Raw genomic sequence first — 26,678 nt, 5'->3', positions numbered from 1 at the left:
TGAAACGAACCACTGACACTGTACTGTGTGCTCTTAGAGATGGAGAGAGGGCAAAATATATATTATATATAAAACATTTCTATCCACATTGCTTGGCATATACAGTGTTTGTCAAAAAACAAAAACATTTTTTTCATAATTTAACACTTCCTATCATTTTGCAGCCATTCCTGCCCCAACAAATCTTCAGTTCTCCCAAGTGACGCCAACAGGCCTTACTCTTAGCTGGCATGCACCTAATGTCCAGCTCACTGGATACCGGGTACGTGTGAATCCCAAAGAGAAAACTGGACCAATGAAGGAGTTTACCACAGCACCTGGTACAACTGCCACTACTATTACAGGTCTGATGGTGAGTGATGGCTGGATATCTTTTTCTAATTAAAATACTTGGAAGTATGCGCTGACTATGGCAATGTTGATTATGGATTTGCCCTTTAACATTTAAGACCTTTTACTATTCATCTAATTTTAGTCATAATGGAATATAATGGTAATGACTGCCTCAAGACCAACTTTATGGCTAGGTTTCTGATTTGTGGTCAGCAAACGTGGATCTGTGCACTAAGATGGGAGTGTAGGAGTCTGCCCAATTACGTGTACTCATTACCGTACAGTAATTGCAGTTACCGTGAAAATGGTTCTCACTAAGGTGTTTAGACCCAAACATGTCCACTCCTAGCTGGTAATCCTGGTTCTATAACATACAAACCATAATTCCTTTTTTTGTTTTTTGTGTGTGTTTTTAAAAATTCTTTATACTGTAATTGTACTTTAACCCATCTGTCTCCTGAAGCCCTGATGCTCAGAAAAATGTATTGAGAATGAGCATTTATATACCCTTTTTCTACACTGGGACATTTTGAAGGTTTAGTAGTGGCTTGCAGTAGTCAACGCATAATCTTTCCAAAAGTTACCTGGGATATTTTTAAACCTATTTTTTCACCATGTTCAGTAAAGATTAATCTGGTTAAGTATAAATGAATATTTTTAAAGCAACCTTATTGTTGCACCTAACGTGAGACTACTAAAATATTGATTTCTTGATCAGGTTGCCACCAAGTATGAAGTTAGTGTATATGCTGTTAAGGATGGCCTGATGAGCCCCCCACTGCAAGGCATCATCTCTACACTGGAGAGTAAGTAAAGTAACCAAAGACAAAACATATTATTTTAAGTGTTTTTTTTTTTTTTTTTTTTTTTTTTTTTTTTTTTTAGTAAAGGAAGAAAAAAAAGGAACCATTGAATATTTATAGCCATTTGTTATATTAGGCGTGTGATTTATGGGGAACCACCTTGGGCTCATTATGCATGCAAACACATTTTATAGATAATTTTTTTTTTTTTTTCCCAATACTTGGCTGTGCTACATGCCCGTAGCTCAGTTTTCACAATGGCTTTTTTTATTTTATTTTTTTGCTGTTAAATACCGTTTTCTTTATCTATACATTACTTTCTCCTTGGGATTGCCTAGGCGATTTGCAAGTGTTCCTGGGATCCCATGACAACTTGTAAAAAGCCTGACGAAATCTTGCGTATGCAGGGAGACAGAGTAGCTGTCAGAATTCATCGGCGATGTCGGGGGTGGGTGGGACCAAGCAGCTATCTAAAACCAGCCAATTATTGGGCTGCTTGGGAAAGGAGGCGTAGTGGTCTGCCCTGACCGCATCCTATTGGCTGGTGTTCGATAGCTGCTCTGTCCTGATGTCACCGATGCATTCTGCCAGCTCCTCTCTCTCCCTGCACACAGTTACATTACAAGTCTGCTCAATGTTAGTGATCATGTGTAGCCTGCCCTGAGACCCTATAACATTGAACAGGCTTGCAATGTAACTGTTCAGGGAGAGAGGATCTGTCAGAATTCATCAGTGATGTCGGGTGTGGGCGGACTGAGCAGCTATCAAACACCAGCCAATAGCATGGGGTCAGGTTGGGCTGCTACATGTTAAGAAGACCAATAATTGGCTGGTGTTCGATAGCTGCTCGGTCCCGCCCACACCCGACATCACCGATTAATTCTGACAGCTACTCTCTCCCTGCACACAGTTACATTACAAGTCTGCTCAATGTTATACGGTCTCAGCGCAGGCTACACATTACAAGTCTGCTCACAGTTGTACTAAATTATGTAACTGATACTTATGGGTACAGCTCCTCTCCCCTGCACAGTGTGTAGAGAGAATACATTTTATTGCATGACTGGTAGACGGCTGCACAGAAATCTAGGAAATTGACACGAGGGGGCTTCAGATGCCCACAACTAAAATGGAACCTGCCTGCTTCCGTGATCACAAAGTAACAATTTTAAAGAAGGTAAAAGCGCAAAAAATGACATGTTAGAAATGTTCATTCGCAGGTTGACCGTTACAGATCAGTCTTTAAAAAAAAAAAAAAAAAAAAATTTGGGGTACTGGACCTCCGCTTTAACACATTGGCTATTCATTTTGAATCGCAGTAGTGGGTAAAAACACATGCAGTGCACCATAACACATGGCCTATGTTGCAAAACACTACTTTTATGCAAGGTACACTGCCAGTTTGAACTTGGAGTGCCCTAACGTATAGTAATGCATTGTGTTAACACAATACATAGTCTGGGCCATTTCCACAGATTGGATAAAGATAGTGTTTTTAATGTAATAATGGGCCATTATCCTAGATTGGATAAAGATAGTGTTTTTAATGTAATTTAACTTTGGTGTGTATCTGCTAGGTGGTGTTAGAATTTGGACATTTTTCTGCTCTTGGTACCAGTAAGCCTAAAAAAAAAAAAAATCATCATATACTTTCCTAGATGTTAGCCCCCCTCGCCGTCCACGTGTCACAGATGTTACAGAAACCACAATAACCATTACCTGGCGCACAAAGACAGAAACCATTACTGGCTTCTTGATTGAGGCTCTTCCTGCTGGTGGCCAGACTCCCATTCAGAGAGTAATCAAACCAGATGTGAGAACCTTCACTGTCACAGGTAAGATTTATTTTTTACGGCATTCTCTAGAGGCCTTCTTGTAGTGCCTGTTACCTTGGTGTCTCTTTAACATTAATGCTCCTATTATAGGTCTTCAGCCTGGAACAGACTACAAGATCTCTCTGTATACTTTAAATGACAATGCCCGCAGCTCCCCTGTCACACTGGATGCGTCAACAGGTAAAATAACACGAATGGATTGCGTTTCCTGGTTGCTGTTTTTCTTTGTTTTTGTACCCTGTTCAGACTAAAGTACTGGGTATTATAGTGTTGCTTTTATTACTTTTCTAGCTGTTGATAGTCCATCCAACTTGCGATTCCTGTCCAGCACACCCAACTCCCTGCTCTTCTCCTGGCAGCCCCCTCGCTCTCGTATCACAGGGTACATCATTAAGTATGAACGAGTAGGAGGAATACCTAAGGAACATCTGCCCCGCCTTCCTGCAGGGACCACTGAGGCCACTATAACCAGTGAGTGTCCTAACTGATCAATGTTCAGTACATGTAACTTTCTGTGGTATTCATAAAGGGTGTTGAAGATGCTCATTAGAAATCATCTGTCTCTTGGTAGTTTAACAAATTGGAGAATCTCATACCCGTTGGTAAGGTGGACTCGAATCTTTTACAGATTTGCTTTTAAAAGTTTTTGTCTGACATGGCATCTGTGATACAGTACTTACACACTTGCAAACCATTTACTCCCAATGTGGAAGAGGTCTCTTCATCTTTTCAGTGCTATACAGCCATTCATCCATTTTCACCAAAAATTAGCAGTGATATTGACACAGCCAAGATCTTGCTGAATCAGGGACATGTAGGACTTGAAGGGGACAGTGGTCCCCAAAAGTGCATTTGGGTAAATGTATAAAACGGCGTAAAGTAATGAGTTGTATTTTCCCCCTTTTTTCAGACCTAGAGCCTGGTGTAGAATACATTATTCATGTAATTGCTGTGAGAAATAACCAGAAGAGTGAGGCTTTGATTGGTCGCAAGAAGACAGGTATGAACAGCACTCTGTAAAGTTGGACTGTAATCTGAACAATGCTTTCCTTTTATATAGATATGTAAATGATGCAGGGATGTGTCAAAACAAGGTTGTTAGCACTGTGACAGTTTTATTCTTTACTGCGTTGTTTTTACATGCATCCAATTTACTGGCTTAGCATCCCTTTGCAAAAGTAATTTTGCATTTCATTGTCTGTCTGCAATGCTGCAGTTGCTTTCTTTTACCATGTAGCGTGTAGTGATTTAATTTCCTGTACTGAACATCTTTTGGATACAGACACTAAAGTGCCTGGATTGGGACTAATTGGGCAGATTTTGAAAATCCAAGCACATGCTTCTCATCATAATTAAAAAAAAAAAAAAAAAAAAATCCAGATGGTGTTCAGTCATTTTAATTCTGGTTATTTCAATTTAAAAGAAATTATTCTAATTGAGGTGTTTGCTTCAATGTGAGACCTACAGTAAAAATGTTAGTATAAATTATCAAGATGGCCTCAGGAATGCAAAAGATGCTATTGGTAGATTCTTTTGAGACATTCTTCCTGTCATAGGTTGTCTGCATTCTGGATGAAGAGTAAAGTAGACCCCCTTTGGACAGACTAGCATTGTCAGTCTGGGGAGATAATACTGTTAGACTAGCTGATTTTAGATGGACTTTGATTATGAAGTGTAAGCTGGAGTTCAGTTTCAATTTGTTAAACTGTTACAGCAAACCTTCCCTCTTTAGGGTCTTTGCTCTGGCATATGTCCCCCATTCGGTGTGTTCCATTGAGGGTACAGTACAGGTCAGGCTAGAAGTCCATGTAATCCACAGAACATATAGAGAAGAATCTCAGCCACCGCACACCCAAGTGGTTACCTGGGGTTAGATACAGGTGTCTGAGCCTGGGCGCATTTGGATAATTTTGTACAGACTGAGCGACCTCCACTATTTGCATGTACCTGCCTTTCTAGCCACAAGAATATGCAGATTTTTGTCACTGGAATCTGATGTATGCAGCTAAACAGCTCTGTGGAGGAGGCCCTAAAGTGAATTGAAAAATAGACTTTGGGTAGATCACCAGGTGAAAATAGAAAAAATAATGCAGCCCACCATATCTGTAAACTTAAATTTAACATATATTTTTAGGTTTATTACTATTTTTAAATGTTTCGAAAGGGGGGGGGGGGACACGATTTTGCAATGTTAAATGTCCTTCACAGTGAAGCAAACTACATTTCTAACCATGATCATTGCAATCATTGAATGAAACCAATATGTTAAAACAATTTAGACTTAAAGCATTTATGCATTTTAAAAGGTCTTAACAGTGGGTACAATAATACATATATCCATTTCTGTATAGCCTTTATTTGGGGCCTTTTTCCAATTTGAACGGATAAGCTAAATATCTGTTCAGGTCAAAGTACATTCTCCACCACTTTTTAGCTTTGGGTGAACAGAATATCTGCAGTTTTACTTTCCTGTGGAGTCCTTCATATCTCTACTCACTGCTAATGTTGCAAACAAATAGAAATTGCCCCAACCCATAACTGGCCTTAACAGCAAGAAGCACATGGCAGGGCAACACATGTGCAAATAAATGCATAAGCTGCAGAGGCCATGACTAGGCACATCAATATGATCTGCAGTCCTAACTCTACATTTTGAGACTCCATAGTAGAAGCTCTTAAAGTAATGTTTTTAACATGAACGGTTATGACAATTCAGTTTGTTTTTAGGCTGGTTGGTAAGCTGAGCTTTTCATCACGTCTAATGTTGCCTGAGCTTGCCAGTCATGAGTTGGCCAAATAGAAGCCTCCAATTCTCTGACACCGCAGTGACAAATTAACTTTTATATAGAAATTTAATGAAAGCTGTGTTGTTGGAACTTTACTGATCAAATGCATTGCCCCCTGATCACCCAAAGCTAAGTAGCCCTTAAAGGATCGCCCACCCAAATGGGAGTTCATTTTTGACAACTCTGTACTTGATATCCCAATTTTACACACCTGCCATTTGTGTGGGGTCAACATTCATTTTTTATATTACACAGAGTTTGAAACTGCTCCATATCATGGGGCTTGTGACCACCAAAGTCTAAAGCAGGAGCAGAACCAGGAACTAATGGGGAGATATGGCCTTGGGAGTCTCCAAGAAATTTTAAGAGGCCTATAACTAAAACTGCCTTTTTTGGTGTATTGACACCTTAACGATGTGCACTTTAAATTTAAACCTATGTATTACACCTTTTTATGGCCACATGTAAAATTGCGTTCCTATTTGGTTGCCCAATTGCCTAAAGCCCAAACTGCAGTCAGTACCTTTATTTTGAACATTGTGAAATGGGTTGCAGTGTCTTTTTTTTTTATTTATTTTTTTATTTTTTTGTTGTTGTTCCTACGTTAGTAGCAGATGTTTCTGTCAATGTCTGTTCAAAATATAAGTGTGTTTTCTCCAACATTCCAACTAAATGTATGCAAAGATCAAATCAACTTTGCATGTGGCCTTAAATTGCTAGATTTTAAAAGTACCTACTGTTGTCTGTGTACCATGATCACAAACCATGCTCTGGTGCCAAAGACCATTTGCTTCTGCTTGCTTTTAACTAATGCTTTGCTTTTATTGCTCCTAATACTTTCTTTGGTCAGATGAGGTTCCCCAACTGGTAACATTCCCTCACCCCATCCCTGGCCCTGAAATCCTTGACGTCCCTTCGGATGTAGAGAAAACGCCTTTCATCACTGAGACAACATTTGACAATGGTAATGGTATCAAACTTCCAGGCTCCGTTGGACAACCTAGCACTGGCCATGAAGGACAATTTGTTGAAGAATACTTTAGAAGCCCCGTTTTGCCCACCACCGCTCTACCTGTGAGACCTGGGCAATTCACCCCTGGTCATGTTGTTACAGTGGATGCAGGCCTTCATGAGCCCACCTACCAGGAGCCCAGAGGAGATTTTGAAGGGCCTTATCCACACGGCTTTGGGCCACAAATCAATGAAACTGGCATACAGGAAGTGGCATCTCAAACTACCATTTCATGGAGACCTCTTTTGGAGACCACTGAATACATCATCTCATGCCATCCTGTGGGTCATGAGGAAGCCCCTCTTGAGGTAGGCTAACAATTTTTATTGCGTGTAACTGGCTTGATTAGCTAGGAAACAATTTGTCACTGGTGCTTTTGCTCTATAATTATGGCTATGTTTTGCATATAAATTCTACATAGTAATAACACGAAGTGCCACTTTTGCATAGGGTGACTTGCGAGTACAGCAAGATTCCATACCCAACCCATTCATTGGTCTTTCTTGTATATCTGCCCATGACGCACACCCTCCCCATGCACAATTCACATGTAGTTATCCACAACAGCAGTTATGACCCTTCCAGTAAACAAAGCTATACGTCCTGTGTCTTGTACTAAAAGGATCACTGGAGGGTTCTGGCAACCACTCTGCTTTACACCCTCCTTCTGTCTGCTCTTCACCTTGGTGTTCACTCTCCCTACTGGCTCTGATTTTTGAAGTGAACTACCTTGTTTCCTATTCGATGTTGCACTTGGCTCATACACCATCTATCTGCTTTCATACCTTGTGTAGCATTTCCATACCTCTCGTATAGCATTGTCTACTTTATTTCCACACACCCACACCCCCACACTCCGTCTTTCTGAGTTTCTAAAGGCATACAGACTCGAGTGACTGCAAACCCAGAAAATGAAGACACTGGCACACACCATGCTTGCAGGTGGTGTAAGGGGTCTAATAGGTTTCTAGTTTTTCTGTAAAGTGTAATTGTCTCCATAGTGTTAAAGGTTTTGTGTGTGGTTTTTTTTTTTTTTTTTTTTTTTTTTTTTTTTCTGTTTTTAAAACCATGTAACCTATCCTCCTGCACTTTCCATTTCTTCTTTTTTCCCCAAGGTCTTACAGACACTGTCCTTGTACATGGTGTACATTATCAGCCTTCTTTTCCCAAACCTTTTTTTTTTTTTTTTTCTCATACTTTCTACACTCCTTTCCCACCCGTATTGCCTGCCATCATACCCTCTGCACTTCTGTTCTGCACACTAAGATGCTACTTTATCATTGTTTGTATTTTCCACAACCTTGCCAGTTTTTTTTAACAGGCAGTTTTGCTAGTCAATCATAGTATGCAAAGTAATAGGTAATGATCATTCTGAACCCTGCTGGGGAAGGCAGTCAACTTTTTAAATCCTCCTTTAAAAAAAAAAAAAAAAAAAACTGTCGCAAGCACCGTGCTATGACCTGAAAATCCTCAGACAGCTTGTCGTACAAATTTTCCCATCTGATTTTCGTATTGTGTGTACGGGACTTACTTTTTTTTTTTTTTTTTTCTCTCGTACACATGATACAAAAATCAGATGGGAAAATTCGTACGACAAGCTGTCTGAAGATTTTCAGGTCATAGTACGGTGCTTTCAACAGCTTTTTTTTTTTTTTCCTCCACTTTGTCAGACAAAAGTTGGATGTGTAGACTATAATTTTGCCAGATGCAAACTCAACGTGCGATTATCATTTCATTAGTATGCTTTTCATACAAAAAAAACACGTAGGGGCAAGACTACGCATGCTCAAATGAAAGAATACATACGAAACTATTCAACACATTTCATCACTTTTTATGTTGTATTCTGTTGTACGAAAAATTTCATATTTTTAGTAACCTCTTCACTTTTGACATGAGACTAACATGTCACAAAAATTGGACGTTCGGCCCTCCAAAAATCTAAACTTCCCCTCTCCAGTCATCCCACTGAGGAAAACATTTGAGACAGCTGCCAATGTCTCCCTGTGAAATTGTTGCCTGTTTGCGTTTTCTGAGCCACTGACTCGGAACAAGTATAAAGTTAAATAATTCTGACTTTGCAAACATTTGTTGAAATCCTATTTTGGGCTCATGACTCTGAAGTATTGATACCAGCATTTTCAGGAGGACAGAAATGGCAGCTATATCATTTTTATTACATTTTTTTTTTTCTTATGGGGTTTACTTTTTATCATGTGTTTGGCAATAGAAGATCAAAAAATATTTATATAATGTGAAATTATGTTTTCAATATGCATTCAAGAATGTAATTTTATTGTTACATAATTATTATTTTTTTTTTTTTTTAAACAGTTCAAGGTCCCTGGCACCTCAACTAGTGCTACTCTTAATGGCCTCACCCGTGGAGCCACATATAATATCATTGTGGAGGCTCTGAAAGGTGTTAATAGACACAAGATTCTGGAGGAGCTGGTGACAGTCAGCAATGCTGGTAAGAGAATAGTCTGTTTTTAAAGTGAGCAAAGCGTAAAGGGGACCCTGGGGGGGGGATAAATGAAAATTTATATCTAAAATATTTTTTTAATTTGCTGAATTACAAGTACTTACTACTGTAGTCTCTAACAGACTTAACTACAGACTTAACTACTTGCTGACCAGTCACGTATCTGGTACATCACCGGTCTTCAAGTAGTTGTACCAGGATGGTAGCTGCAGATCTCATCCCAGTACTAGTTGTGGTGGGGGTTGTGTTTTTTTTTTTTTTTTTTTTTTTTTTTTTTTTTTGTTTGTTTTTTGAGCCATCGGAGTGGCTAACTAGCTGTTCGATTGCTATTAGCAGCAGCGGGAGGGCATTTGGACACGAGAAGAGCACTTGTAAAGTGGCTACTGCGGTCACAAAGATGTTTACATTCCTTGTGACAGAAATTAAAGTGATGGAGAGAATTATTTTATTTTTTCTTAATCCCAAAAAATAATACTGTGACCTATTAAAATTAAATAAATAAATAAAAACCAACCAATTCTCTGGGGCCTCTGCTTTAAAATGTATAATGTTTGGGGAGTTTGAAGTAATTTTCTAGCAAAAAAAATTGTACATTACAAAACTAATATCTACTAATGTATGAAGATGTGATGTAGAATTTTGTCCTAATAACTGAAATCTTTTGATAGTTGTTCCTGATGGAGGTCTACCATCAGTAGAGGACACCTGTTATGACACTTTCACTGGAGCACATTACACAGTTGGACAGGAGTGGGAGCGCATTTCAGAATCTGGATTTAAACTTTGGTGCAAATGTTTAGGATATGGTAGTGGGCATTTCCGATGTGACTCATCAAGTAAGTACGAACTATTCTTGTTGACCTCTAATGCTAAAATGATTAAGTAATAGAAAATGATGTAGGTATTCAATCACTTCTGTACAATGGACATTTCAATTATTGGGCTCCAAACTTTCTAAACAAAGGGCCAGTTTACCTTGCTTCAGACTTTAGGGGGCCGGACTGTGGCCAGTGTGAGTATAAAATACCCTGGCATAAGTGGGAGTAAACTATGTACCATCTTTGGCATTGGGGAAAATATATGCGCCCCATCATTGGTGTCAGTGGGTGGAATAGTATCTCCCTGTTAGTATCCGAGCTGAAATTATTGCCCCAATGTTGATGTTGGTGGGAGGCATGGTGCCTCAAGGGACAGATGGTTATGCAAAGGGGCAGCTTGGAGACCACTGGCCTAAAGTAGGCTGCAGTTAAACCTATACAAATGACTTTAAAAGCTATTGCTTTACATTCACAACGTTTAAAGCCGATGATGGAAAAACTTAAAAATGAACCATGTCAGTCTAGTCAGTACAATTTTGTGGTGTGATCTAATTTATTGATTCTTGCAGAATGGTGCCATGACAATGGCGTTAACCATAGAATTGGTGAGAAGTGGGATCGTCGGGGAGAGAATGGGCAGATGCTAAGCTGCACTTGTCTTGGAAATGGAAAGGGAGAGTTCAAGTGTGAACCGCGTAAGTAAACTGCAGCTTCTAGGTCTGTTGTGCAAATCTACAATTGACAAAAGGCAGGGTCTACTTTTCCTAGGTATATTCTATTCAGGGTGTATATATTATTTTCCAGATGAGGCTACATGCTATGATGAAGGCAAACTCTACAATGTTGGGGAGCAATGGCAGAAAGAGTACCTGGGAGCCATCTGTTCATGCACATGCTATGGAGGACAGCAGGTGAGCTAACAAAGCATGCACACAAGCCATGTTTATGACAAGTTGGCAGACAAATAGGCTTGTAGGACCATTAATGGGAGTTTGTAAATCTAACTGTAAAATAACCTGTTCAACATATATTCTTCCATTTTGCAAGTTACAGAATCTTAACAGGTTTCTAAAAGGCATTTTTGAAATTGAAAGAAACATGTTCTACTTGCCTGCTCCTGTAGAATAGTATTGTGCAAAGCAGTCTCCTACTGTCTCCTCTTTCTCCAGGTGAGATGAGGAAGCCTGATGACACTAGTGGGTGCACGCCTCGGGTCACCTCCACAATCAATATATGAAAAGAATAGGCTACACACCACAATTGTGATCCAAAATCCTTTATTGGGACATCTGAGTGACACCACAAGACCAGAGTGCCTGGTAGACATATGTTACACAATTATAAGTGCTTAATCACTACAACACTGGTCTTGTGGTGTCACTCTGAGATGTCCTAATAAAGGATTTTGGATCGCAATTGTGGTGTGCAGCCCATTTTCATACCATGTTTGAAAAGACAAACCCTGTGTGCATCGATGTTTTCAAATAGTGTCTCAAAACTAATTTTTGTACCAATGGAAGTAGGGGGAAAATTATGCATATACTTTTTTCTACTGATCAGTAGTTGTTCATTTTAAAGGGGTTGTAAAGGTAAATGTTTTTCACCTTAATGCATTCTCTGCATTAAGGTGAAAAAAACATCTGACAGTCCCGGCGCCCCCAGCCCCCCCCCCCCCCCCCCCCCCCGTTTTACTTACCTCACCCCTCGAAAGTCCCGCGCTCATCCCCCGATGTCCTTTCCACCATTCAGCCTGGCCGCTGATTGGCTGGAGTGGATGGATGGAAAGCAGCGCAGCCATTGGCTCGCGCTGCTGTCAATTACATCCACTGACGCGGAGCGCCGGTGGGCGGGGCCGTGTGATACAGCCGCCGGCTGTATCACAGCAGCGCGCCTGCAGATGCTTCTCACCATGCGAGGGAGCTCGCATGAACGTGAGAAGCACCTGCAGGAGGAAGCCGAAACAGCCGCCGAGTGACCCCAGAAGAGCAGGTTTGGGGCCACTCTGTGCAAAACGAGCTGCACAGTGGCGGTAAGTATAAAATGTTTGTTAATAAAAAAATTCACTTTACAATCCCTTTAAAAAAGTGTGGCTAAAGCTTTTTTGGCCCTAATTCTATGGATCAAAGGAATGCAGTTCTGCACTATTGTGACCACTTCCCTCAGCTGGCCCAGGCGCTGGATCGATCCTAGCTTTACAGTTGTGATACACCTAGATGCCTGGACTGGCAGCTAGCTCTGTGTCTCAGCTCCTCCACTCAGAGCCGAGGGGAGAACTGAGTGATCACCAGTGTTTGATTGCTCAGTCCTCAGCGTAGACCTGGCAGGAGACAGATGCAGCGTTGGATCAATGTTGCATCACCCTAGGAAAGTGTGGTGTTTGTTTTTTATTTGGGGGGGGGGGCGGGCGCGCTACTAAGTAATTTGAAAAAGGTATTGATAATGCTAGAACTGCTTTTGGGTTCTAGCATTATCAGCATAATTGGCTGCATGTGCATGAAAGGCATATTTAGAGACTCTACAATGAAATGGATAACATGGGTCTACCATTTTGCAGTCTTCACACCATTGAGCATTCACCAGAATGTTGTATGAACAAGAATGAAAATTATTGTCCGATGTTAAGCCTCTTTGTTTTGACAGGGTTGGCGCTGTGATAACTGCCGAAGGCCAGGATCTGCTGTTACTCCAGATGCCACCGGACACACAGTCTCTCAGTTCACACAGCGATATCAAGCAAACTATGTAAGTGTTCTAGACTTCTGTCATGTTGCCATTGCTGTGCTAGATGCAGGGTGAATGATGTGAGACTAAAACAGGATATTTTTTCTTCATTAGGATCAGTCTGATAAAGGGCAAAGTTGATATTAGGAAGAGGGTATAGTAATGCAAGGAAGTCAGTTGGAAAAACTCCAGTGTAGTCAGAAATGGGGAGAACCTAAAACCTATTGTCTGTTTGGACCCTCAGTGTTGCGAAGGACAACAGCCAATAATATGCAGGACAAATTCTAGAATGGTAGGAGTCCTCAGGCAAATGACACACTGACATAGTTAGTAAATTGATAGCCAGGTCAGGAGCATACAGCTTCCAGGTGAGTAAATGAAGCAATGATGTACAAAAGCAGAGGTAATGAGACAATGAAGATGGGCCCCATATGTATGCAGGAGTTATCCCAGGACTGAACAGTAAACCATAAGTCTGAAATTTAGTCCCTGCCCTCAAGGAGTGTCAAGTTTAAGGCCCCTAACTTTCATATATACAAAGGAGCTAATTAACATACCAGCATGTCATTGTAGTGTGGGAGGAAACTGGAGTACCCAGAGAAAACCGACATAATTTTAATTCAATTCTAAACTAGATTGAAAAAAAAGTTGCTTGTGGACCTTGACTATGGGGCACAACAAAAATGATAAATAAGACCCGTATCATTTTTTATTTTTATTTGTAGGCCTATACAAATGTCATTGTTCAAAATAAATAGGCTGTGAAATTTATTTTGTCTTGTTTTTTCCTTTTTGCAGAATGTGAAATGTCCCATTGAGTGCTTCCTTCCTTTGGGCCTTCAAGCAGATTCACATCATACTGAACAGACCAAGAACTAATTAATTTTGTCGAAAGCAGAGCATGTGAAGTTAACTTAAATTAAAGTGGGAGGAGGGTGGAGGCCCCCTCTGACTGGCAGATAACTGATAAAGCTTCAAAATTCACCGGAAGTACTTCATGCCATTCAGTATTCAATGATTGTAATTTTTTATTTTTTTGCTTCAAATGATCTGGGAAACAAAAGGGAAGATTTGTTTGTTTTTATTTTTTTTTATCTGGCGAATTGCAGCCTTTAAGAGTAAAGTTGTTGGGAAAGTGTTCCTGAATGTGCCTTGTGAACTCTACAGTTTATCTCCACACTGGTCAATGAACTGTGGAGGGCTTTGGCAGCACTGGGGTAAATAGAGGCCAAATGCCAAAGGGACCAATTGCGCTATATTATATTACCAATGCAGCACTGAATTTGCTGCTTCTGGCACAACCTCTTTACCGTATGCACAATTTTAATTTTATTTTTTTTCTGCACAATCCTTACTAATACCTGACCTTCCTTCAGTGTTATTTATCAATGTCTGCTGCATCTTCAGAAGATTCCTTCTACTTTTAACATGGAAAACTAAATTCTGAAATCTAGCAAGTGATGGTTGTTGAATCTGATGTAATTATGGTTGGTGATTTTTATTTTTTTTATACTGTATGTGCCAAAGCTTTAACTACTGTGGAAAGATAACTCTTCTTTTAATAAAAATCTTAAAAATCTGTGCAAGAACTTTTTATTTTAAATTGTGTACACTGAATGTGATTCAAAACCTTTTTTAGAAAAAAAACCCTCCTTGGTGCACACAAATCCCAACAAAAATAAAACCCATCTCCCTCTTACCTTGTTGTGCTCGCGAGGGAGGGGGGAGACTTCAGTCAGTGGATGAGCTCACTCACAGCTCGAGCATCGGCACCTTTCATCCAAGATGTATCTCCTGGCTGCTAGGCTTCGCCTTTACCCACCCACACCTCCCTTTTCTGAGGCACAGCACACTGGAGATTGGAGTGTGGGTAGGCAGAAACTGAGGGATAGGGGTGGGAGGAGGAGGAGGAGGAGGAGGAGGAGGAGGCGGAGGAGCAGCAGACTGAGCCCTCTCTCCTTTTCTGTCTGTGCTGTGGGGGGGGGGGGGGGGACTGTGCTGGTTCTTGGCAGTGTAAGCCAAGTGTCAGTGACACTCTGACAACTGCAGCCAGCCCTCCAGATGGTTGCCAACCTTGGTGATTAGGGTGTGCCCAGACACACCAATCCCGCTCCACGCCTATGCACTTGGCAGTTGCGGTACTTGGTTACCTAGGGAGCCACCACAGTCTGGTCTGAATGTGTCCTGGGTTGTAAGGGGTCAAACCCAGATGCTGGATGTAAAACCTGGACTGTCTGGGTAAATCTTGGATGGATGGCAAGCCTAGGCCCCTGTGGGGGTGTAATCCAGTACCTACCCCTTAATGGGAGGCTGTATTGAAGCCACCATGTAATTGGGGCAGGTGGTAGCCATGTTCCCAGAGCCACAGCAGCCATTTTGGGGTGGACATTTACCAAAGACTTGCAGAGGATGCATAGCGGCCATTTTCTTGTAGCGTGGCAGTGGCATTATCAGCGGTCCTGGAGTCGTTTGGGTACTAGGCATTCTCAAAGCACCCCTCATCCTCAGACATTTGAGCCAGAATCTGTTTCTGCTGCAGTTGCCACACATGAGTGCTACTGGCCTCACTTATTACTTCTGTGCAATCGATGCTTAAACTTGAGGACCCCACAGGTGTGAATAAGGTGGCTGTCCCCTTTTGGTACGCACAAATCGGCTAGTACATTTTTAACGTCTTTCCTTGCCCTACATTATTAAATTATCTCTACAAGAACTGGGAACCATCTAAAGCAGCCCTGTATGCTTCCAAGCACTTTGCAATATGTTCCCCCTTTTTTGAGGAGGCCTTTCTGAAGAAGTGGACCTCTCCCCCTGTTGTGGCTTCCCATCTCCAGGTTGAACAAAGCAACCATGATACCAGTGGAGGAGTTTCCTCAAGGAAACAACAAGGCCAACAGACCACAAAGCAGAATCTGTTGCCTGCACTAAATTTACTATTGCCAGGTCGGCGTTGCCTGTGTTGGCCGCAACCCTGGTGTTTCAGACACTTGCCAAATGGGCCAAGTTTCTGGGACTGGCTGAATTTAGGTCCATTTTATGTAACTGGCAGACTGAAATTATATATGTGATGCTTCCTTTTATATGTGGCCCTGCTACTTTCCAAGCTATTTATCTCTGATGCACTTGTGGCACTGTGGGATCAGAATTCACTCATTTACGCTTTCTTCTATCAAGCTGTTCCCCTGCTGTGCAGGATAGAGGCCGGAGGCATTCCAGGTACACTGACATGAGTCTGGTTGCTAACTCTCCCTTGGTGGGTTGCCTCTTCAGGTGAACCTACTGTCCTAGGGTCCAGTCTACCACCCTGCTTATAACGCCTACATAATTTTCTCAGTGTACAGTTGGGAAAATAATAATTTGATTCCCTGCAGATTTTGTAAGTTTGCACACTGACAAAAATGAATGGTTTACTTTTTTTTCTGGATTTGGTTGATATTGTCTCCATTTTAAAATACACCTATGATGAAAAAAAAAAAAAAACACGCACACAATAAATACTATAAGTTAAGCTGCAGTTCAGTGAGTAAAATATGTATTTGATCCCCAAGCAAAACATGACTTGGTGGATAAACCTTTGTTGGCAAGAGGTAAGACATTTCTTGTAGTTGGTTACCAGGTTTGCACACATATCAAAAGATCTGTAAAGCGGACCAAAATCCCTCCTAAATCCTTGAAAGCTTCAGCCAGTCAGGGCACAGAGCACTGTCTAAGTCATGATTGAACACTGTCATCATGACTTTATCCAATCATGGCTCATTCCCGCCCCACAGTAAAAAAGTATTCTTTCAATGGCAGCCATTTTCAATGTGATTTCAGCATGGAGAGAGATGGAACAGGGCTCTGTTCAGTGCTATTAGTGTGCTATACTATGCTAGTTAGTATAGTACAGTGTTTCTCAATTCCAGTCCTCATGGCCCACTAACAGGTCAAGTTTTCAGGATTTCCCTCAGATGAAACAGCTGGGGTAATTACTAAGGCAGTGAAACTGATCAAATCACCTGTGCAAAATAATGGATAGCCTGAAAACATGACCTGTTAGTGGGCCATGAGGACTGGAATTGAGAAACACTGGTATAGTGTGAGTGCAGTGAGGAGCTCCATCATTCAGCATTGCATAGTGTGCAGCTAGAGTAGGGACAGCTAGGATAATTTCACTGTAGTATAGTGGCACTGTGTCATTCATACACCCATACATTAGTGAAGAGTAGGGACAGATCAGATAGCTGTAATGTACTGAGACCGTGCCAGTAATCTTGACAGTGTATAGCTAGAGTAGGGACAGTTCAGATAGCGTCAGTGTAGTGACAGTTGAACACTGTCTATTTGATTGCATTTTCTGTGTATTTGTTCCTATTGTAAATAATTTGAAATACGTGGCGCTAAACCAAGTGACTATTACACCACTAAATATTATACTACAAAGTGTGTCAGATATAGCTAAAAAAAAATTGTATACATAAATATAAAATAATAGTAAATAAACATGAAATAAAAATCAATAACCCAGTGAATAAGTTTAAACACTCCTCATGGAGTATTGCAGAGCATATGCAGTGTTCATACAATGTTGCAAAAGTCTGTGAGTCTCAAACATTTCACTTTAACAAGTAATATTGATCAGTGTTTTTTTATTCTCTCTCAAACCGCCTTTCCTTCACCACACCGCTGTGAAATGTGATTCCTCTCCCCCTTATGTGAATTAACTTACTGACTAAATCAGCCTCACACTCAACGTATTTGGCAGAAAAGCACTTTCCCCTTTTGCAGGGATGTGGATGAAAGGTATACAATCCTTCACTTCAGCGGGAGAAAAGCTGACCCAATTGACACTTTCATAGACAGTGCTCTCATGAAATAGAAAAAAGGAAATGCTCCCATAGCGTGATACCGTAAAAAAAACTTTTAATCACACATAAGAAGATCCTCTTAAGTTACACTCACATTTAAAAACTTGTAACCATGCCAAATAAGTCAAGCCACAACACACTTTAACACAGCTGATTGCCAAAGCATTGGTGATTTTTAGCAGACCCAGGGTATGCGAGACATTCTTTAAATCTCTCACCGCTCCTTGGCCTCGCCAGCACCTTGGTGAATATAGACGTGAGCTGTTCGATGGTTCCTCTCACTGTTACCTAGTAGCCACGCCCCGACATGTTTCGTCATTCACTTGACTTAATCATGGGGTTGGCTACTAGGCAGGGTGTCAGACTTTTGATTCCCACCACAGCCAGATCGCTTAGTGAGAAATGCCTCTGCGCTTGCGCACTAACTGTGTCTGCTATCACATCAATGCCTCAGCTTACACTGATTACTATTCACAGTTCTTCTAACAATAAAACAATTATATCCTATATTCAAGCAGCATACAATGAGCAACAGAGGCAGCACCACCCCTTTATTATATTACTGCAAACCCTGCTGTCAGATCATTTTAATTTTAAACTGAGTGGGAGAAACAACCCATACACCTGCCGATCTCCATCGGTTGTCATAGGAGTACAATATATCATTGTAGCTTCTCACACTCACAGATCAACATAATACTGCATCAAAGGATATGCAAATTTTAAAATAACATAAATAAAAGCGGTAATTTCTTATAAAACCTCTTTCCTTACAAAAATATATGAACAAGCAGATTAAAGCCACAAATCACCAGTTTTATAAATCATTGGATGATCAAGGAACATTATTTTAACCCATCATATCAAATCATTATCATAATATGAACTAGTGAGCCTTACATCTGACCACTCCCCCTAATGAATATATAATATATCCATATGCAAAAAAAGTATATATATTTAATATAACAAAATATGAAATGTGTGTAGTGATAAATATAAATATAAAAAGTGAAAATAAAACTAAAAATTAAAAAAATAATAGATAAAACTGAAGAATCATAAAATATAAAAAGGAAAATAAATATAAGTAAAAATATGTGAATAAAATTAATATTAATAAAAATCCAAAAAATATGTGCAGTTATAGACCAGAAATGTATCCCTAATCTCAAAACATATGTGCCAATATCAAATGTACAAAAAAAATTATACAATAATTGTCAATACTCAAAAACTCCAGAATATATACAAAAATATATAATATATTCCAATTCAAGGATCTACACCTATTCAGACTAAAATAAAACCAATCTAGATCAAAAATTGTGTATAAAGCAATTTAGATCTACCTCAATGTTCATTCCCCTTGGAGAGAGGCACTTCATCAAAAATATATTTATTTGATTGCATTACTGGCAGTTTAACGCCATAAATTTCTGCGTGCATTACTGCCAGTTTAACGCCATATAGTTTTGTGCGTCACTGTACGTTTGACGTATTATAATGCAGTATATTATAGTGTATCCTTGGAGTGTCTGTGTAGTGTGAGTACTCAAATTAAAGTGCACCAAACACCACTTTACATTGATTAAAGTGCATCTACGTACAGATTTACAGTTCTATATGTTTGCTTATAAGCACCGCCCCCTCCCAATAATATCTGGGAGGACAACAAGGAGAGGCAGATGTTCCCTTGGCACTGTAAGGGGGCCAGCAACAAATGTGGCCACAGGCAAAGGTGAACGTGGTGGTCTGTCCTCAGGCAGGGCATCATTGCCTCTCTTTAGTGAGTTTGCCCGTGCTATCCAGCCACAGCATGCAGAGAAGGTGGTGGACTGGCTTACTAAACCTTCCTCATCCTCTGTCATGCAAGCAGAGACAAGTGTGCAGTCCCCTGCAGTTGCTAGAGTGGATAAACCTGCCTTCTTGTCCACATCTATTTCTACCATAGCCCCAGCTGAGTTATTTGACCACAGTGTCAGCCACTTGCTCCTTGATGATGCCCAGCCATTACTGGATTCAGATGTTGGTTCTGAGTAGGGATGAGTCGAACACCCCCCTGTTCGGTTCGCACCAGAACCTGCGAACAGACCTAAACCTTGTGTGAACTTTAGAACCCTATTAAAGTCTATTGGACTCGAATGTTCACAATCTAAAGTGCTCATTTTAAAGGGTAATATGCAAGTTACTGTCCTAAAAAGTGTTTGGGGACCTGGGTCCTGCCCCAGGGGACATGGATCAAGCAAAAAAAAGTTTTAAAAACGTCCGTTTTTTCAGGAGCAGTGATTTTAATAATGATTAAAGTGAAACAATAAAAGTGTAATATTCCTTTAAATTTCATAGCTGGGGGTTATCTATAGTATGCCTGTGAAGGGGGGAATGTTTCTGGTGCTTAGAACTGTCCCTGCACAAAGTGTCATTTGTGCAGGAAAAAAAGTCTTTTAAAATCACTTGCGGCTATATTGTCGGCTCCCCGTAATACAGAGAACACTCAATGAGTGTTCTCTGTATTAGCCGACAAGTGTGGGGGTTCCCCTAAATTCAATTACCAGGCCCTTCAGGTCTGACATGGATATTAAGGGGAACCCCGTGTCAAATAAAAAAAAAATTTGACGCGGGGGTCCCCCTAAATATCCATACCAGACCCTTCAGGTCTGATATGGAAATTAAGGGGAACCCCGCATCAAATTAAAAAAAAAATTGACGTGGGGATCCCCCTAAAAATCCATATCAGACCCTTCATCCGAGCACGCAACCTGGCAGGCCGCAGGAAAAGAGGGGGGGACGAGAGAGTGGCCCCCCTCCCTCATGAACCGTACCAGGCCACATACCCTCAACATTGGGAGGATGCTTTGGGGGTCTGTGACCCCTCAAAGCACCTTGTCCCCATGTTGATGAGGACAAGGGCCTCATCCTCACAACCCTGGCCAGTGGTTGTGAGGGTCTGCGGGCGGGGGGCTTATCAGAATCTGGAAGCCCCCTTTAACAAGGGGACTCCCAGATCCCGCCCCCCCCGTTTGAAATGGTAAGGGGGTACTTACCCCTACCATTTCACAAAGAAAGTGTAAAAATGGTTAAATAAAACAAACACACTTTTGAAAAATTCCTTTATTAAAAATAAAAAAAATAAAAAAAAAGATTCCAGCAGTGCTAATCCACTTTTGCTATCCAGCGACGAATCTCCGGGGTCCAGCGATGGATGATCATATCCAGCGACAGGGGATCTCTCAGTCCAGCGCTGTCCATACATCCGTCTTCTGTCTCCACTGTGGAGATCCCAGCGCTGACGTTTCTTATATTAGGAGGGCGGGGCCACCCGTCACCTGACACCGCCCCTCTGACGCTGGAGAGGGAAGCCAGGGGTTCCCCAGTGGCGTATGGGTGACCCCGCCCCCTCTGATTTTTAGGGGGACCCCCACGTCAATTTTTTTTTTTAATTTGATGCGGGGCTCCCCTTAATATCCATATCAGACCTGAAGGGTCTGGTATGGATATTTAGGGGGACCCCCACGTAAAAAATTTTTTAAATTTGACACTGGGTTCCCCTTAATATCCATGTCAGACCTGAAGGGCCTGGTAATTGAATTTAGGGGAACCCCCACGCTTTTTTTTTTTTATCAATGAATGAATGAATTGTCGGCTAATACAGAGAACACTCATTGAGTGTTCTCAGTATTACGGTGAGCCGACAAAATAGCCGCAAGTGATTTTAAAAGACTTTTTTTCCTGCACAAATGACACTTTGTGCAGCTACAGTTCTAAGCATGGGAAACATGCGCCCCTTCACAGGCATACTATAGATACCCCCCAGCTACGAAATTTAAAGGAATATTACACTTTTATTGTTTCACTTTAATCATTATTAAAATCACTGCTCCTGAAAAAACGGCCGTTTTTAAAACTTTTTTTTGCATTGATCCATGTCCCCTGGGGCAGGACCCGGGTCCCCAAACACTTTTTAGGACAGTAACCTGCATATTACCCTTTAAAATTTGCACTTTAGATTTCTCCCATAGACTTGTATAGGGTGTTCCGGCTTTTCGAATTTGCTGCGAACAGCCCAAATTGTTCACTGTTCGCTGAATAGGCGAACAGGCAATGTTCGAGTCGAACATGAGTTCGACTCGAACTCGAAGCTCATCCCTAGTTATGAGGTTGAGGATGAAAGGAACATGAGACTAGCGAGAGGGGAGAACCCTGGTAGACAAATTGGCATGCCGCAGCGTATTGCCAAGTTGTCTCCAGCGGTAATGATGATGAGGTCCCTGCTGCGACTTGGGTGCTAAATAGAGCAGAGGGGGAAACTGAAGGTGAGGGGTCATCAAAAATGAATAGAGAGCAGCCACCCTATTTCCAGCACATTCTGCAGCTGTTATCTCCCGGTCCACTCCCCAAAGCTCAGCTGTCTGGGCCTTTTTTCAGTACATCGGCAGCAGACTGCACTGTTGCTATCTCCAAACTGTGTCTCAGTCACATCAAATGTGACAAAAGCACCAGACATTTGGGTACCACATGCTTAACAAGGCATTTAACATCGAACCACTCAGCCCATTGGCAAGAGCACCTAAAAGCCACACAGAAGGGGCACATATCTGTTCCTCCACTTTACAGTGCAGTCTGCCCCTGCTATAACGAGTCATTACTTCTCAGCAGCCTCCACTGACAGGGATGATGGTATAGCACAGGGTGCCCCACGTTGTAGCAGCACACCACCAGCTGTAGACTGTAGCCAGCAAATTTTTCTGTTCCATCCGCTGCAGTGGAAAAAAAAATACAGTCCCTGCCACCTACATGCCCAGCGTCTAAATGCAAGCTTGTCAAAGCTGTTGGCTCTCCAACTTCTGCCTTTCAGCCTAGTGGATTCTGCCCCCTTACGTGAATTCGCATAATGTGCTGTACCACAATGGCAAGTTCCAGTTTCCCAGTCGCTACTACTATTCACGTAAGGCCATTGCATCTCTCTCCGATCACATGGGAAGGGAAAATTCTGGCATCGTTGGGCAAGGCAGTCAGCCGAAAACTCCAGCTTACTGCTGACATGTGGTCCAGAAAAGCATGGTCAGGGACAATATATTTTGTTCACAGCACACTGGGTAACGCTGCTCGCAACTCGAAAGGATGCAAGACAGCGCTCTGTGCTGCAGCTTGTTGTGCCCCCACAGCTCCATACAGCTGGTGGTGATGATGCCAGATCTGTGAGCTCTACCCTCTCCTCTTCCTCCTCCGCCACCTCCATGCCCTCATCTGCAGAATTGTCCTATGAACATCAGGTACCCCCTAAGCGTTCAAAGGGCTATTCCAAGAGTTGGGTTAAAAGGTGCCATGCAGTGCTTCAGCTGATGTGTTTAGGGGACAGGAACCACACCAAAGCAGAGATTCTTGCAGCTCTGCAGGGGCAGACCAAGAGGTGGTTCACCCCACGCCAGCTGGAGCCAGGAATTGTGGTGTGTGATAATGGCTCAAACCTCCTGTCCGCTCTCAGACAGGGAAAGTTGACATGTGCCATACACAGCCAGTGCTCAGCTGGCTGAAATTCAGCGGGAAATGTACCTGCCCGTAAATTGTCTGATTTGTGACATGCTGACCAGGTGGAACTCTACTTTGTCAATGCTGCTGTGGCTATACATGCAGCAGAGGGCCATCAATGAATACCTGTGCGAATATGGCTCAACGACAGGCTCAGGCCGCCTCTGCTTTTTTTCCCCACACCAATGGCTGATCATTAAGGATGCATGCACTGTATTGTCACCATTTGAGGACGCCACAAGCATGGTGAGCCGTGACAGTGCATACATCAGTGACACAATCCCTGTTGTGTTCCTGCTGGAGCAGACTCTACATGGCATTATGGACAGGGCACTGGAAGCAGAGCAGCAGGAGGAAGAGGAGGACTTTCTTTCTTCTCAAGGCCCACTTTATCCAGACACCATCATTCCTATGTCACTGAACACACAGGAGGAGAGAGGGGAGGAGGATGAGGAGGATTCTGGCACTTTCATTGGTTTCAAAGAAGTGGAAGACCTCCGTCAATCTGTAAGCTATGGCTTTTCAACCCCAGGACCCTTATGCTGCGTACACACGGTTGGACTTTTTCTGGCAGACTAGGTCTGACGGTCTTCCCGACGGACTTTCAGGGGAGTGCCAACAGACTTTCCAAATGAACGGACTTGGCCACACACAATCACACCAAAGTCCGACAGATTTGAACGTGATGACGTACAACCGGACTAGAATAAGGAAGTTCATAGCCAATAGCCAACAGCTGCCCTAGCATCAGTTTTGATCTGTCGGACTAGCATACAGACAAGCGGATTTCCCCATAGGAACTGGGTCCGGTGGAGTTCCGGCGGAAAAATTTGAAACAAGTTCTATTTCTAAAGTCCGTCAGATTTTTGGACAGCAAAGGTCCAATGGAGCCCACACACAATCAAATTGTCTGATGGATTCGTTCCGTCGGACCATTGCTGTCAAAAAGTCTGGTCGTGTGTATGCGGCATTAGGAGTAGTACGTGGCTGGAATGAGGAAGTTCCAGATGCTGTCATCCTGAGTGACCCCGAGGAGTCTGACTCTCAACCCTTGGCAAATTTGAGGCGCATGGGCAACCTCATGCTTCAAAGTCTGCGAAAGGACCCAAGAATACATGGCAAAAGGGAGAAGGAGGATTACTGGTTGGCAGCCCTCCTTGACCACCATTATAAGGGGAAGGCCTCAGAACTCATCCCACAGAGAGTGCAGAAGATAAAATCCTGACTCCAGTAGGTTACAGTGTCATGGAAAACATAGTTTTGAGTCTTCTGTTGGTCAAGAGAGGAACGTTGGAGAAGGTGTCCGCCTAAGTGAGGCATTTCGGAATTTTTTTAGTCCTCGATGCCCAGGGCTGTCAGCTTCCACATTCCATCAGCAGCGTCTGCTTCACATGGTGGACAATTACCTCAGGGCCAAAACAGAGATGGAGAGCTTTCCAGCTGACGATCCACTGACTTACTGGGTCATGAGAATAGACCACTTGCCAGAACTTGCCCAGTATGCTATTGAGTTGTTGGGCTGCCTGCATCCAGCATGCTTTCAGAACGGGCATTCAGTGCTGCAGGAGGTTTCATTATTGATCATAGAATGCGTCGGTCCACAGACTCCGTGGACCATTTGACTTTTATAAAAAATGAATCAGTCCTGGATTACCAGCTATGAAGCCCCTGATGCCGATGTCACAGATTAAGTCTTTTTTGGGATGTGGAATCTCTGCAGGACTTTGAGGCTGCCTTGCTTTGAGGGGGTTCAATCACTTCATCTGGAATAATGTCTTCGGTATAGGTGTCACGTCCGGGTAGGGAGGCCGAGATGCTGAGAGGGCTCCCCTTGCGGCCGAGTGCAGTACAACCCTGAAGGTGACACAGGGATGCAGTGCCCACAGTAGCACAGGTTGCCAGGTAGCAGTAGCCGATGATCAGTCTTGGGGCAACTGTGCAAGGAAGTCCAATGGCAGGGTCAAGGCCAGGCCGAGGGTCAACACGGAAGATCAGTCCAGAGGTCAGAACAATAGGTCCCAAGCAGAGAGCCGGAGAGCGGAGGTCAAGCCAAGCCGAGGTCGGATACTGGGAGCAGACAGGGAGCGTCAGATGTAAGCCAGAGGTCGGAGTCAGGAGAATCAACAGAAGCAGGTCAAACGAGCCGGGTCGGTGAACGGGAGATCAGACAGCAGGAATCACGGGCACAGGTACTCAGGAGAAGCTGACGATAATCCAGCGATGAGGCTCTGTCAGGTGAACGTTTAAATAGGCAGGGTGGCTGGGTTACGTCGTGTGCGCGCCGTAGCGTTCATACGCCTACGACGTGTAACGGAATGCGTTCGTCCTACACCGCGTACTCGCACTCGATCAGACGCAGCTTGGGACGTTCGTCTCAGAACCATATAGCGCCTTCTTGTTTGCTGACGCGCGTTAACGCGATCGTACCGCGCGAGGTTACGCCTATTTCCCTGACAGTGCCCCCCCCCAAGGGGCAGCCTCCGGATGCCTAAACGAGCCCATTTTTCAGGGTGAAGGTTGCGAAACCTGTGTATGAGCCTAGGGGCGTGTACAAAACTTGCAGGTTCCCAAGAGTTTTCTTCGACAGAATACCCCTTCCACTTAATTAAGAATTGGATTGTCCTACCTCTCCGACGACAGTCAAGGATAGACTCAACTTCGAATTCCGTATCATCACCAACCTGAATCGGAGGCGGGGGCGCTTCTTCTCTTCCTGAAAAAGGACTGACAGTTACATGTTTGAGAAGAGAGACATGAAACACAGGATGGATTCTGAAAGATTTAGGCAAGGTAAGTTCAAATGCCACAGGGTTAATTTCACGTTTGATCTCAAAAGGACCCAGGAACTTGGGTCCCAACTTCCGAGATGGACATGACAATTTCAGATTTGCTGCTGAGAGCCACACTTTATCCCCTATCCTAAAGGTGGGGTTACTCCTCTTCTTCTTGTCATAGTGCCTCTTATATTCCTCCTGGGCTTTCTTCATAGTATCCTGGAGCATTTGATAATTTGCTTGAATGAAGCTTACCCTATCTTGAACAGCTGGGACGGTAGATTCAGGAATGGTATTTGGTAAAAATGAAGGATGGAACCCGTAATTTGCCCAAAAGGGTGATTGGTTGGTAGAGGCGTGCATTGAATTGTTGTATGCGAATTCCGCACAGGGCAGCAAAGAGACCCAATCATCCTGGGAGAAAGAACAGAAGCATCGGAGGTATTGCTCAAGCGTCTGATTGGTTCTTTCCGTTTGGCCATTGCTCTGTGGGTGATAGGCCGAGGATAGACATATCTTAATTGACAGCAGCTTACAGAGTTCCTTCCAAAACCTGGAGGTGAATTGTACCCCTCTATCTGACACAATGCTGTCAGGTACACCATGTAGTCGGAAAATCTCTTTTACAAAGATCTTAGCAGTATCCAAGGCAGAGGGGGTCCCTTTCATTGGCAGAAAATGCGCCATCTTGGATAAACGGTCCACCACCACTAAGATGGTAGTATATTCTTCAGA

At 42.6% G+C, this 26,678-nt stretch overlaps 1 protein-coding gene across 7 annotated transcripts in view; it reads left to right on the top strand.

The window, feature by feature from the left end:
• The window catches only part of FN1 (fibronectin 1), a 79,645-nt gene extending 65,275 nt beyond the window's left edge, over positions 1-14,370 (top strand). For 5 of the 7 annotated variants that reach the window (XM_077448314.1, XM_077448320.1, XM_077448319.1 and 2 more), the window contains 13 exons: positions 165-352; positions 1,052-1,139; positions 2,795-2,971; positions 3,062-3,151; positions 3,263-3,442; positions 3,882-3,971; positions 6,608-7,077; positions 9,104-9,242; positions 9,923-10,090; positions 10,642-10,767; positions 10,877-10,983; positions 12,713-12,814; positions 13,592-14,370. In XM_077448314.1, coding sequence (XP_077304440.1) covers positions 165-352; positions 1,052-1,139; positions 2,795-2,971; positions 3,062-3,151; positions 3,263-3,442; positions 3,882-3,971; positions 6,608-7,077; positions 9,104-9,242; positions 9,923-10,090; positions 10,642-10,767; positions 10,877-10,983; positions 12,713-12,814; positions 13,592-13,672 — 2,006 coding nt within the window. In that variant the 3' untranslated portion in view covers positions 13,673-14,370. The remainder of the gene's footprint in view (positions 1-164; positions 353-1,051; positions 1,140-2,794; positions 2,972-3,061; positions 3,152-3,262; positions 3,443-3,881; positions 3,972-6,607; positions 7,078-9,103; positions 9,243-9,922; positions 10,091-10,641; positions 10,768-10,876; positions 10,984-12,712; positions 12,815-13,591) is intronic. The other 2 variants (XM_077448317.1, XM_077448315.1) reach the window with 2 other exon arrangements.
• Positions 14,371-26,678: the final 12,308 nt, after the last annotated feature.

Source organism: Lithobates pipiens, unplaced genomic scaffold (genome assembly GCF_037356315.1).
Source record: "Lithobates pipiens isolate NorthernLeopardFrog02 unplaced genomic scaffold, aLitPip1_a1.2 Scaffold_22, whole genome shotgun sequence".
In the NCBI taxonomy this organism is placed as follows: Eukaryota; Metazoa; Chordata; class Amphibia; order Anura; family Ranidae; genus Lithobates; species Lithobates pipiens.
Note: the sequence above shows the minus strand (reverse complement) of the source record. Positions and strands in the feature narration are given on the sequence as shown.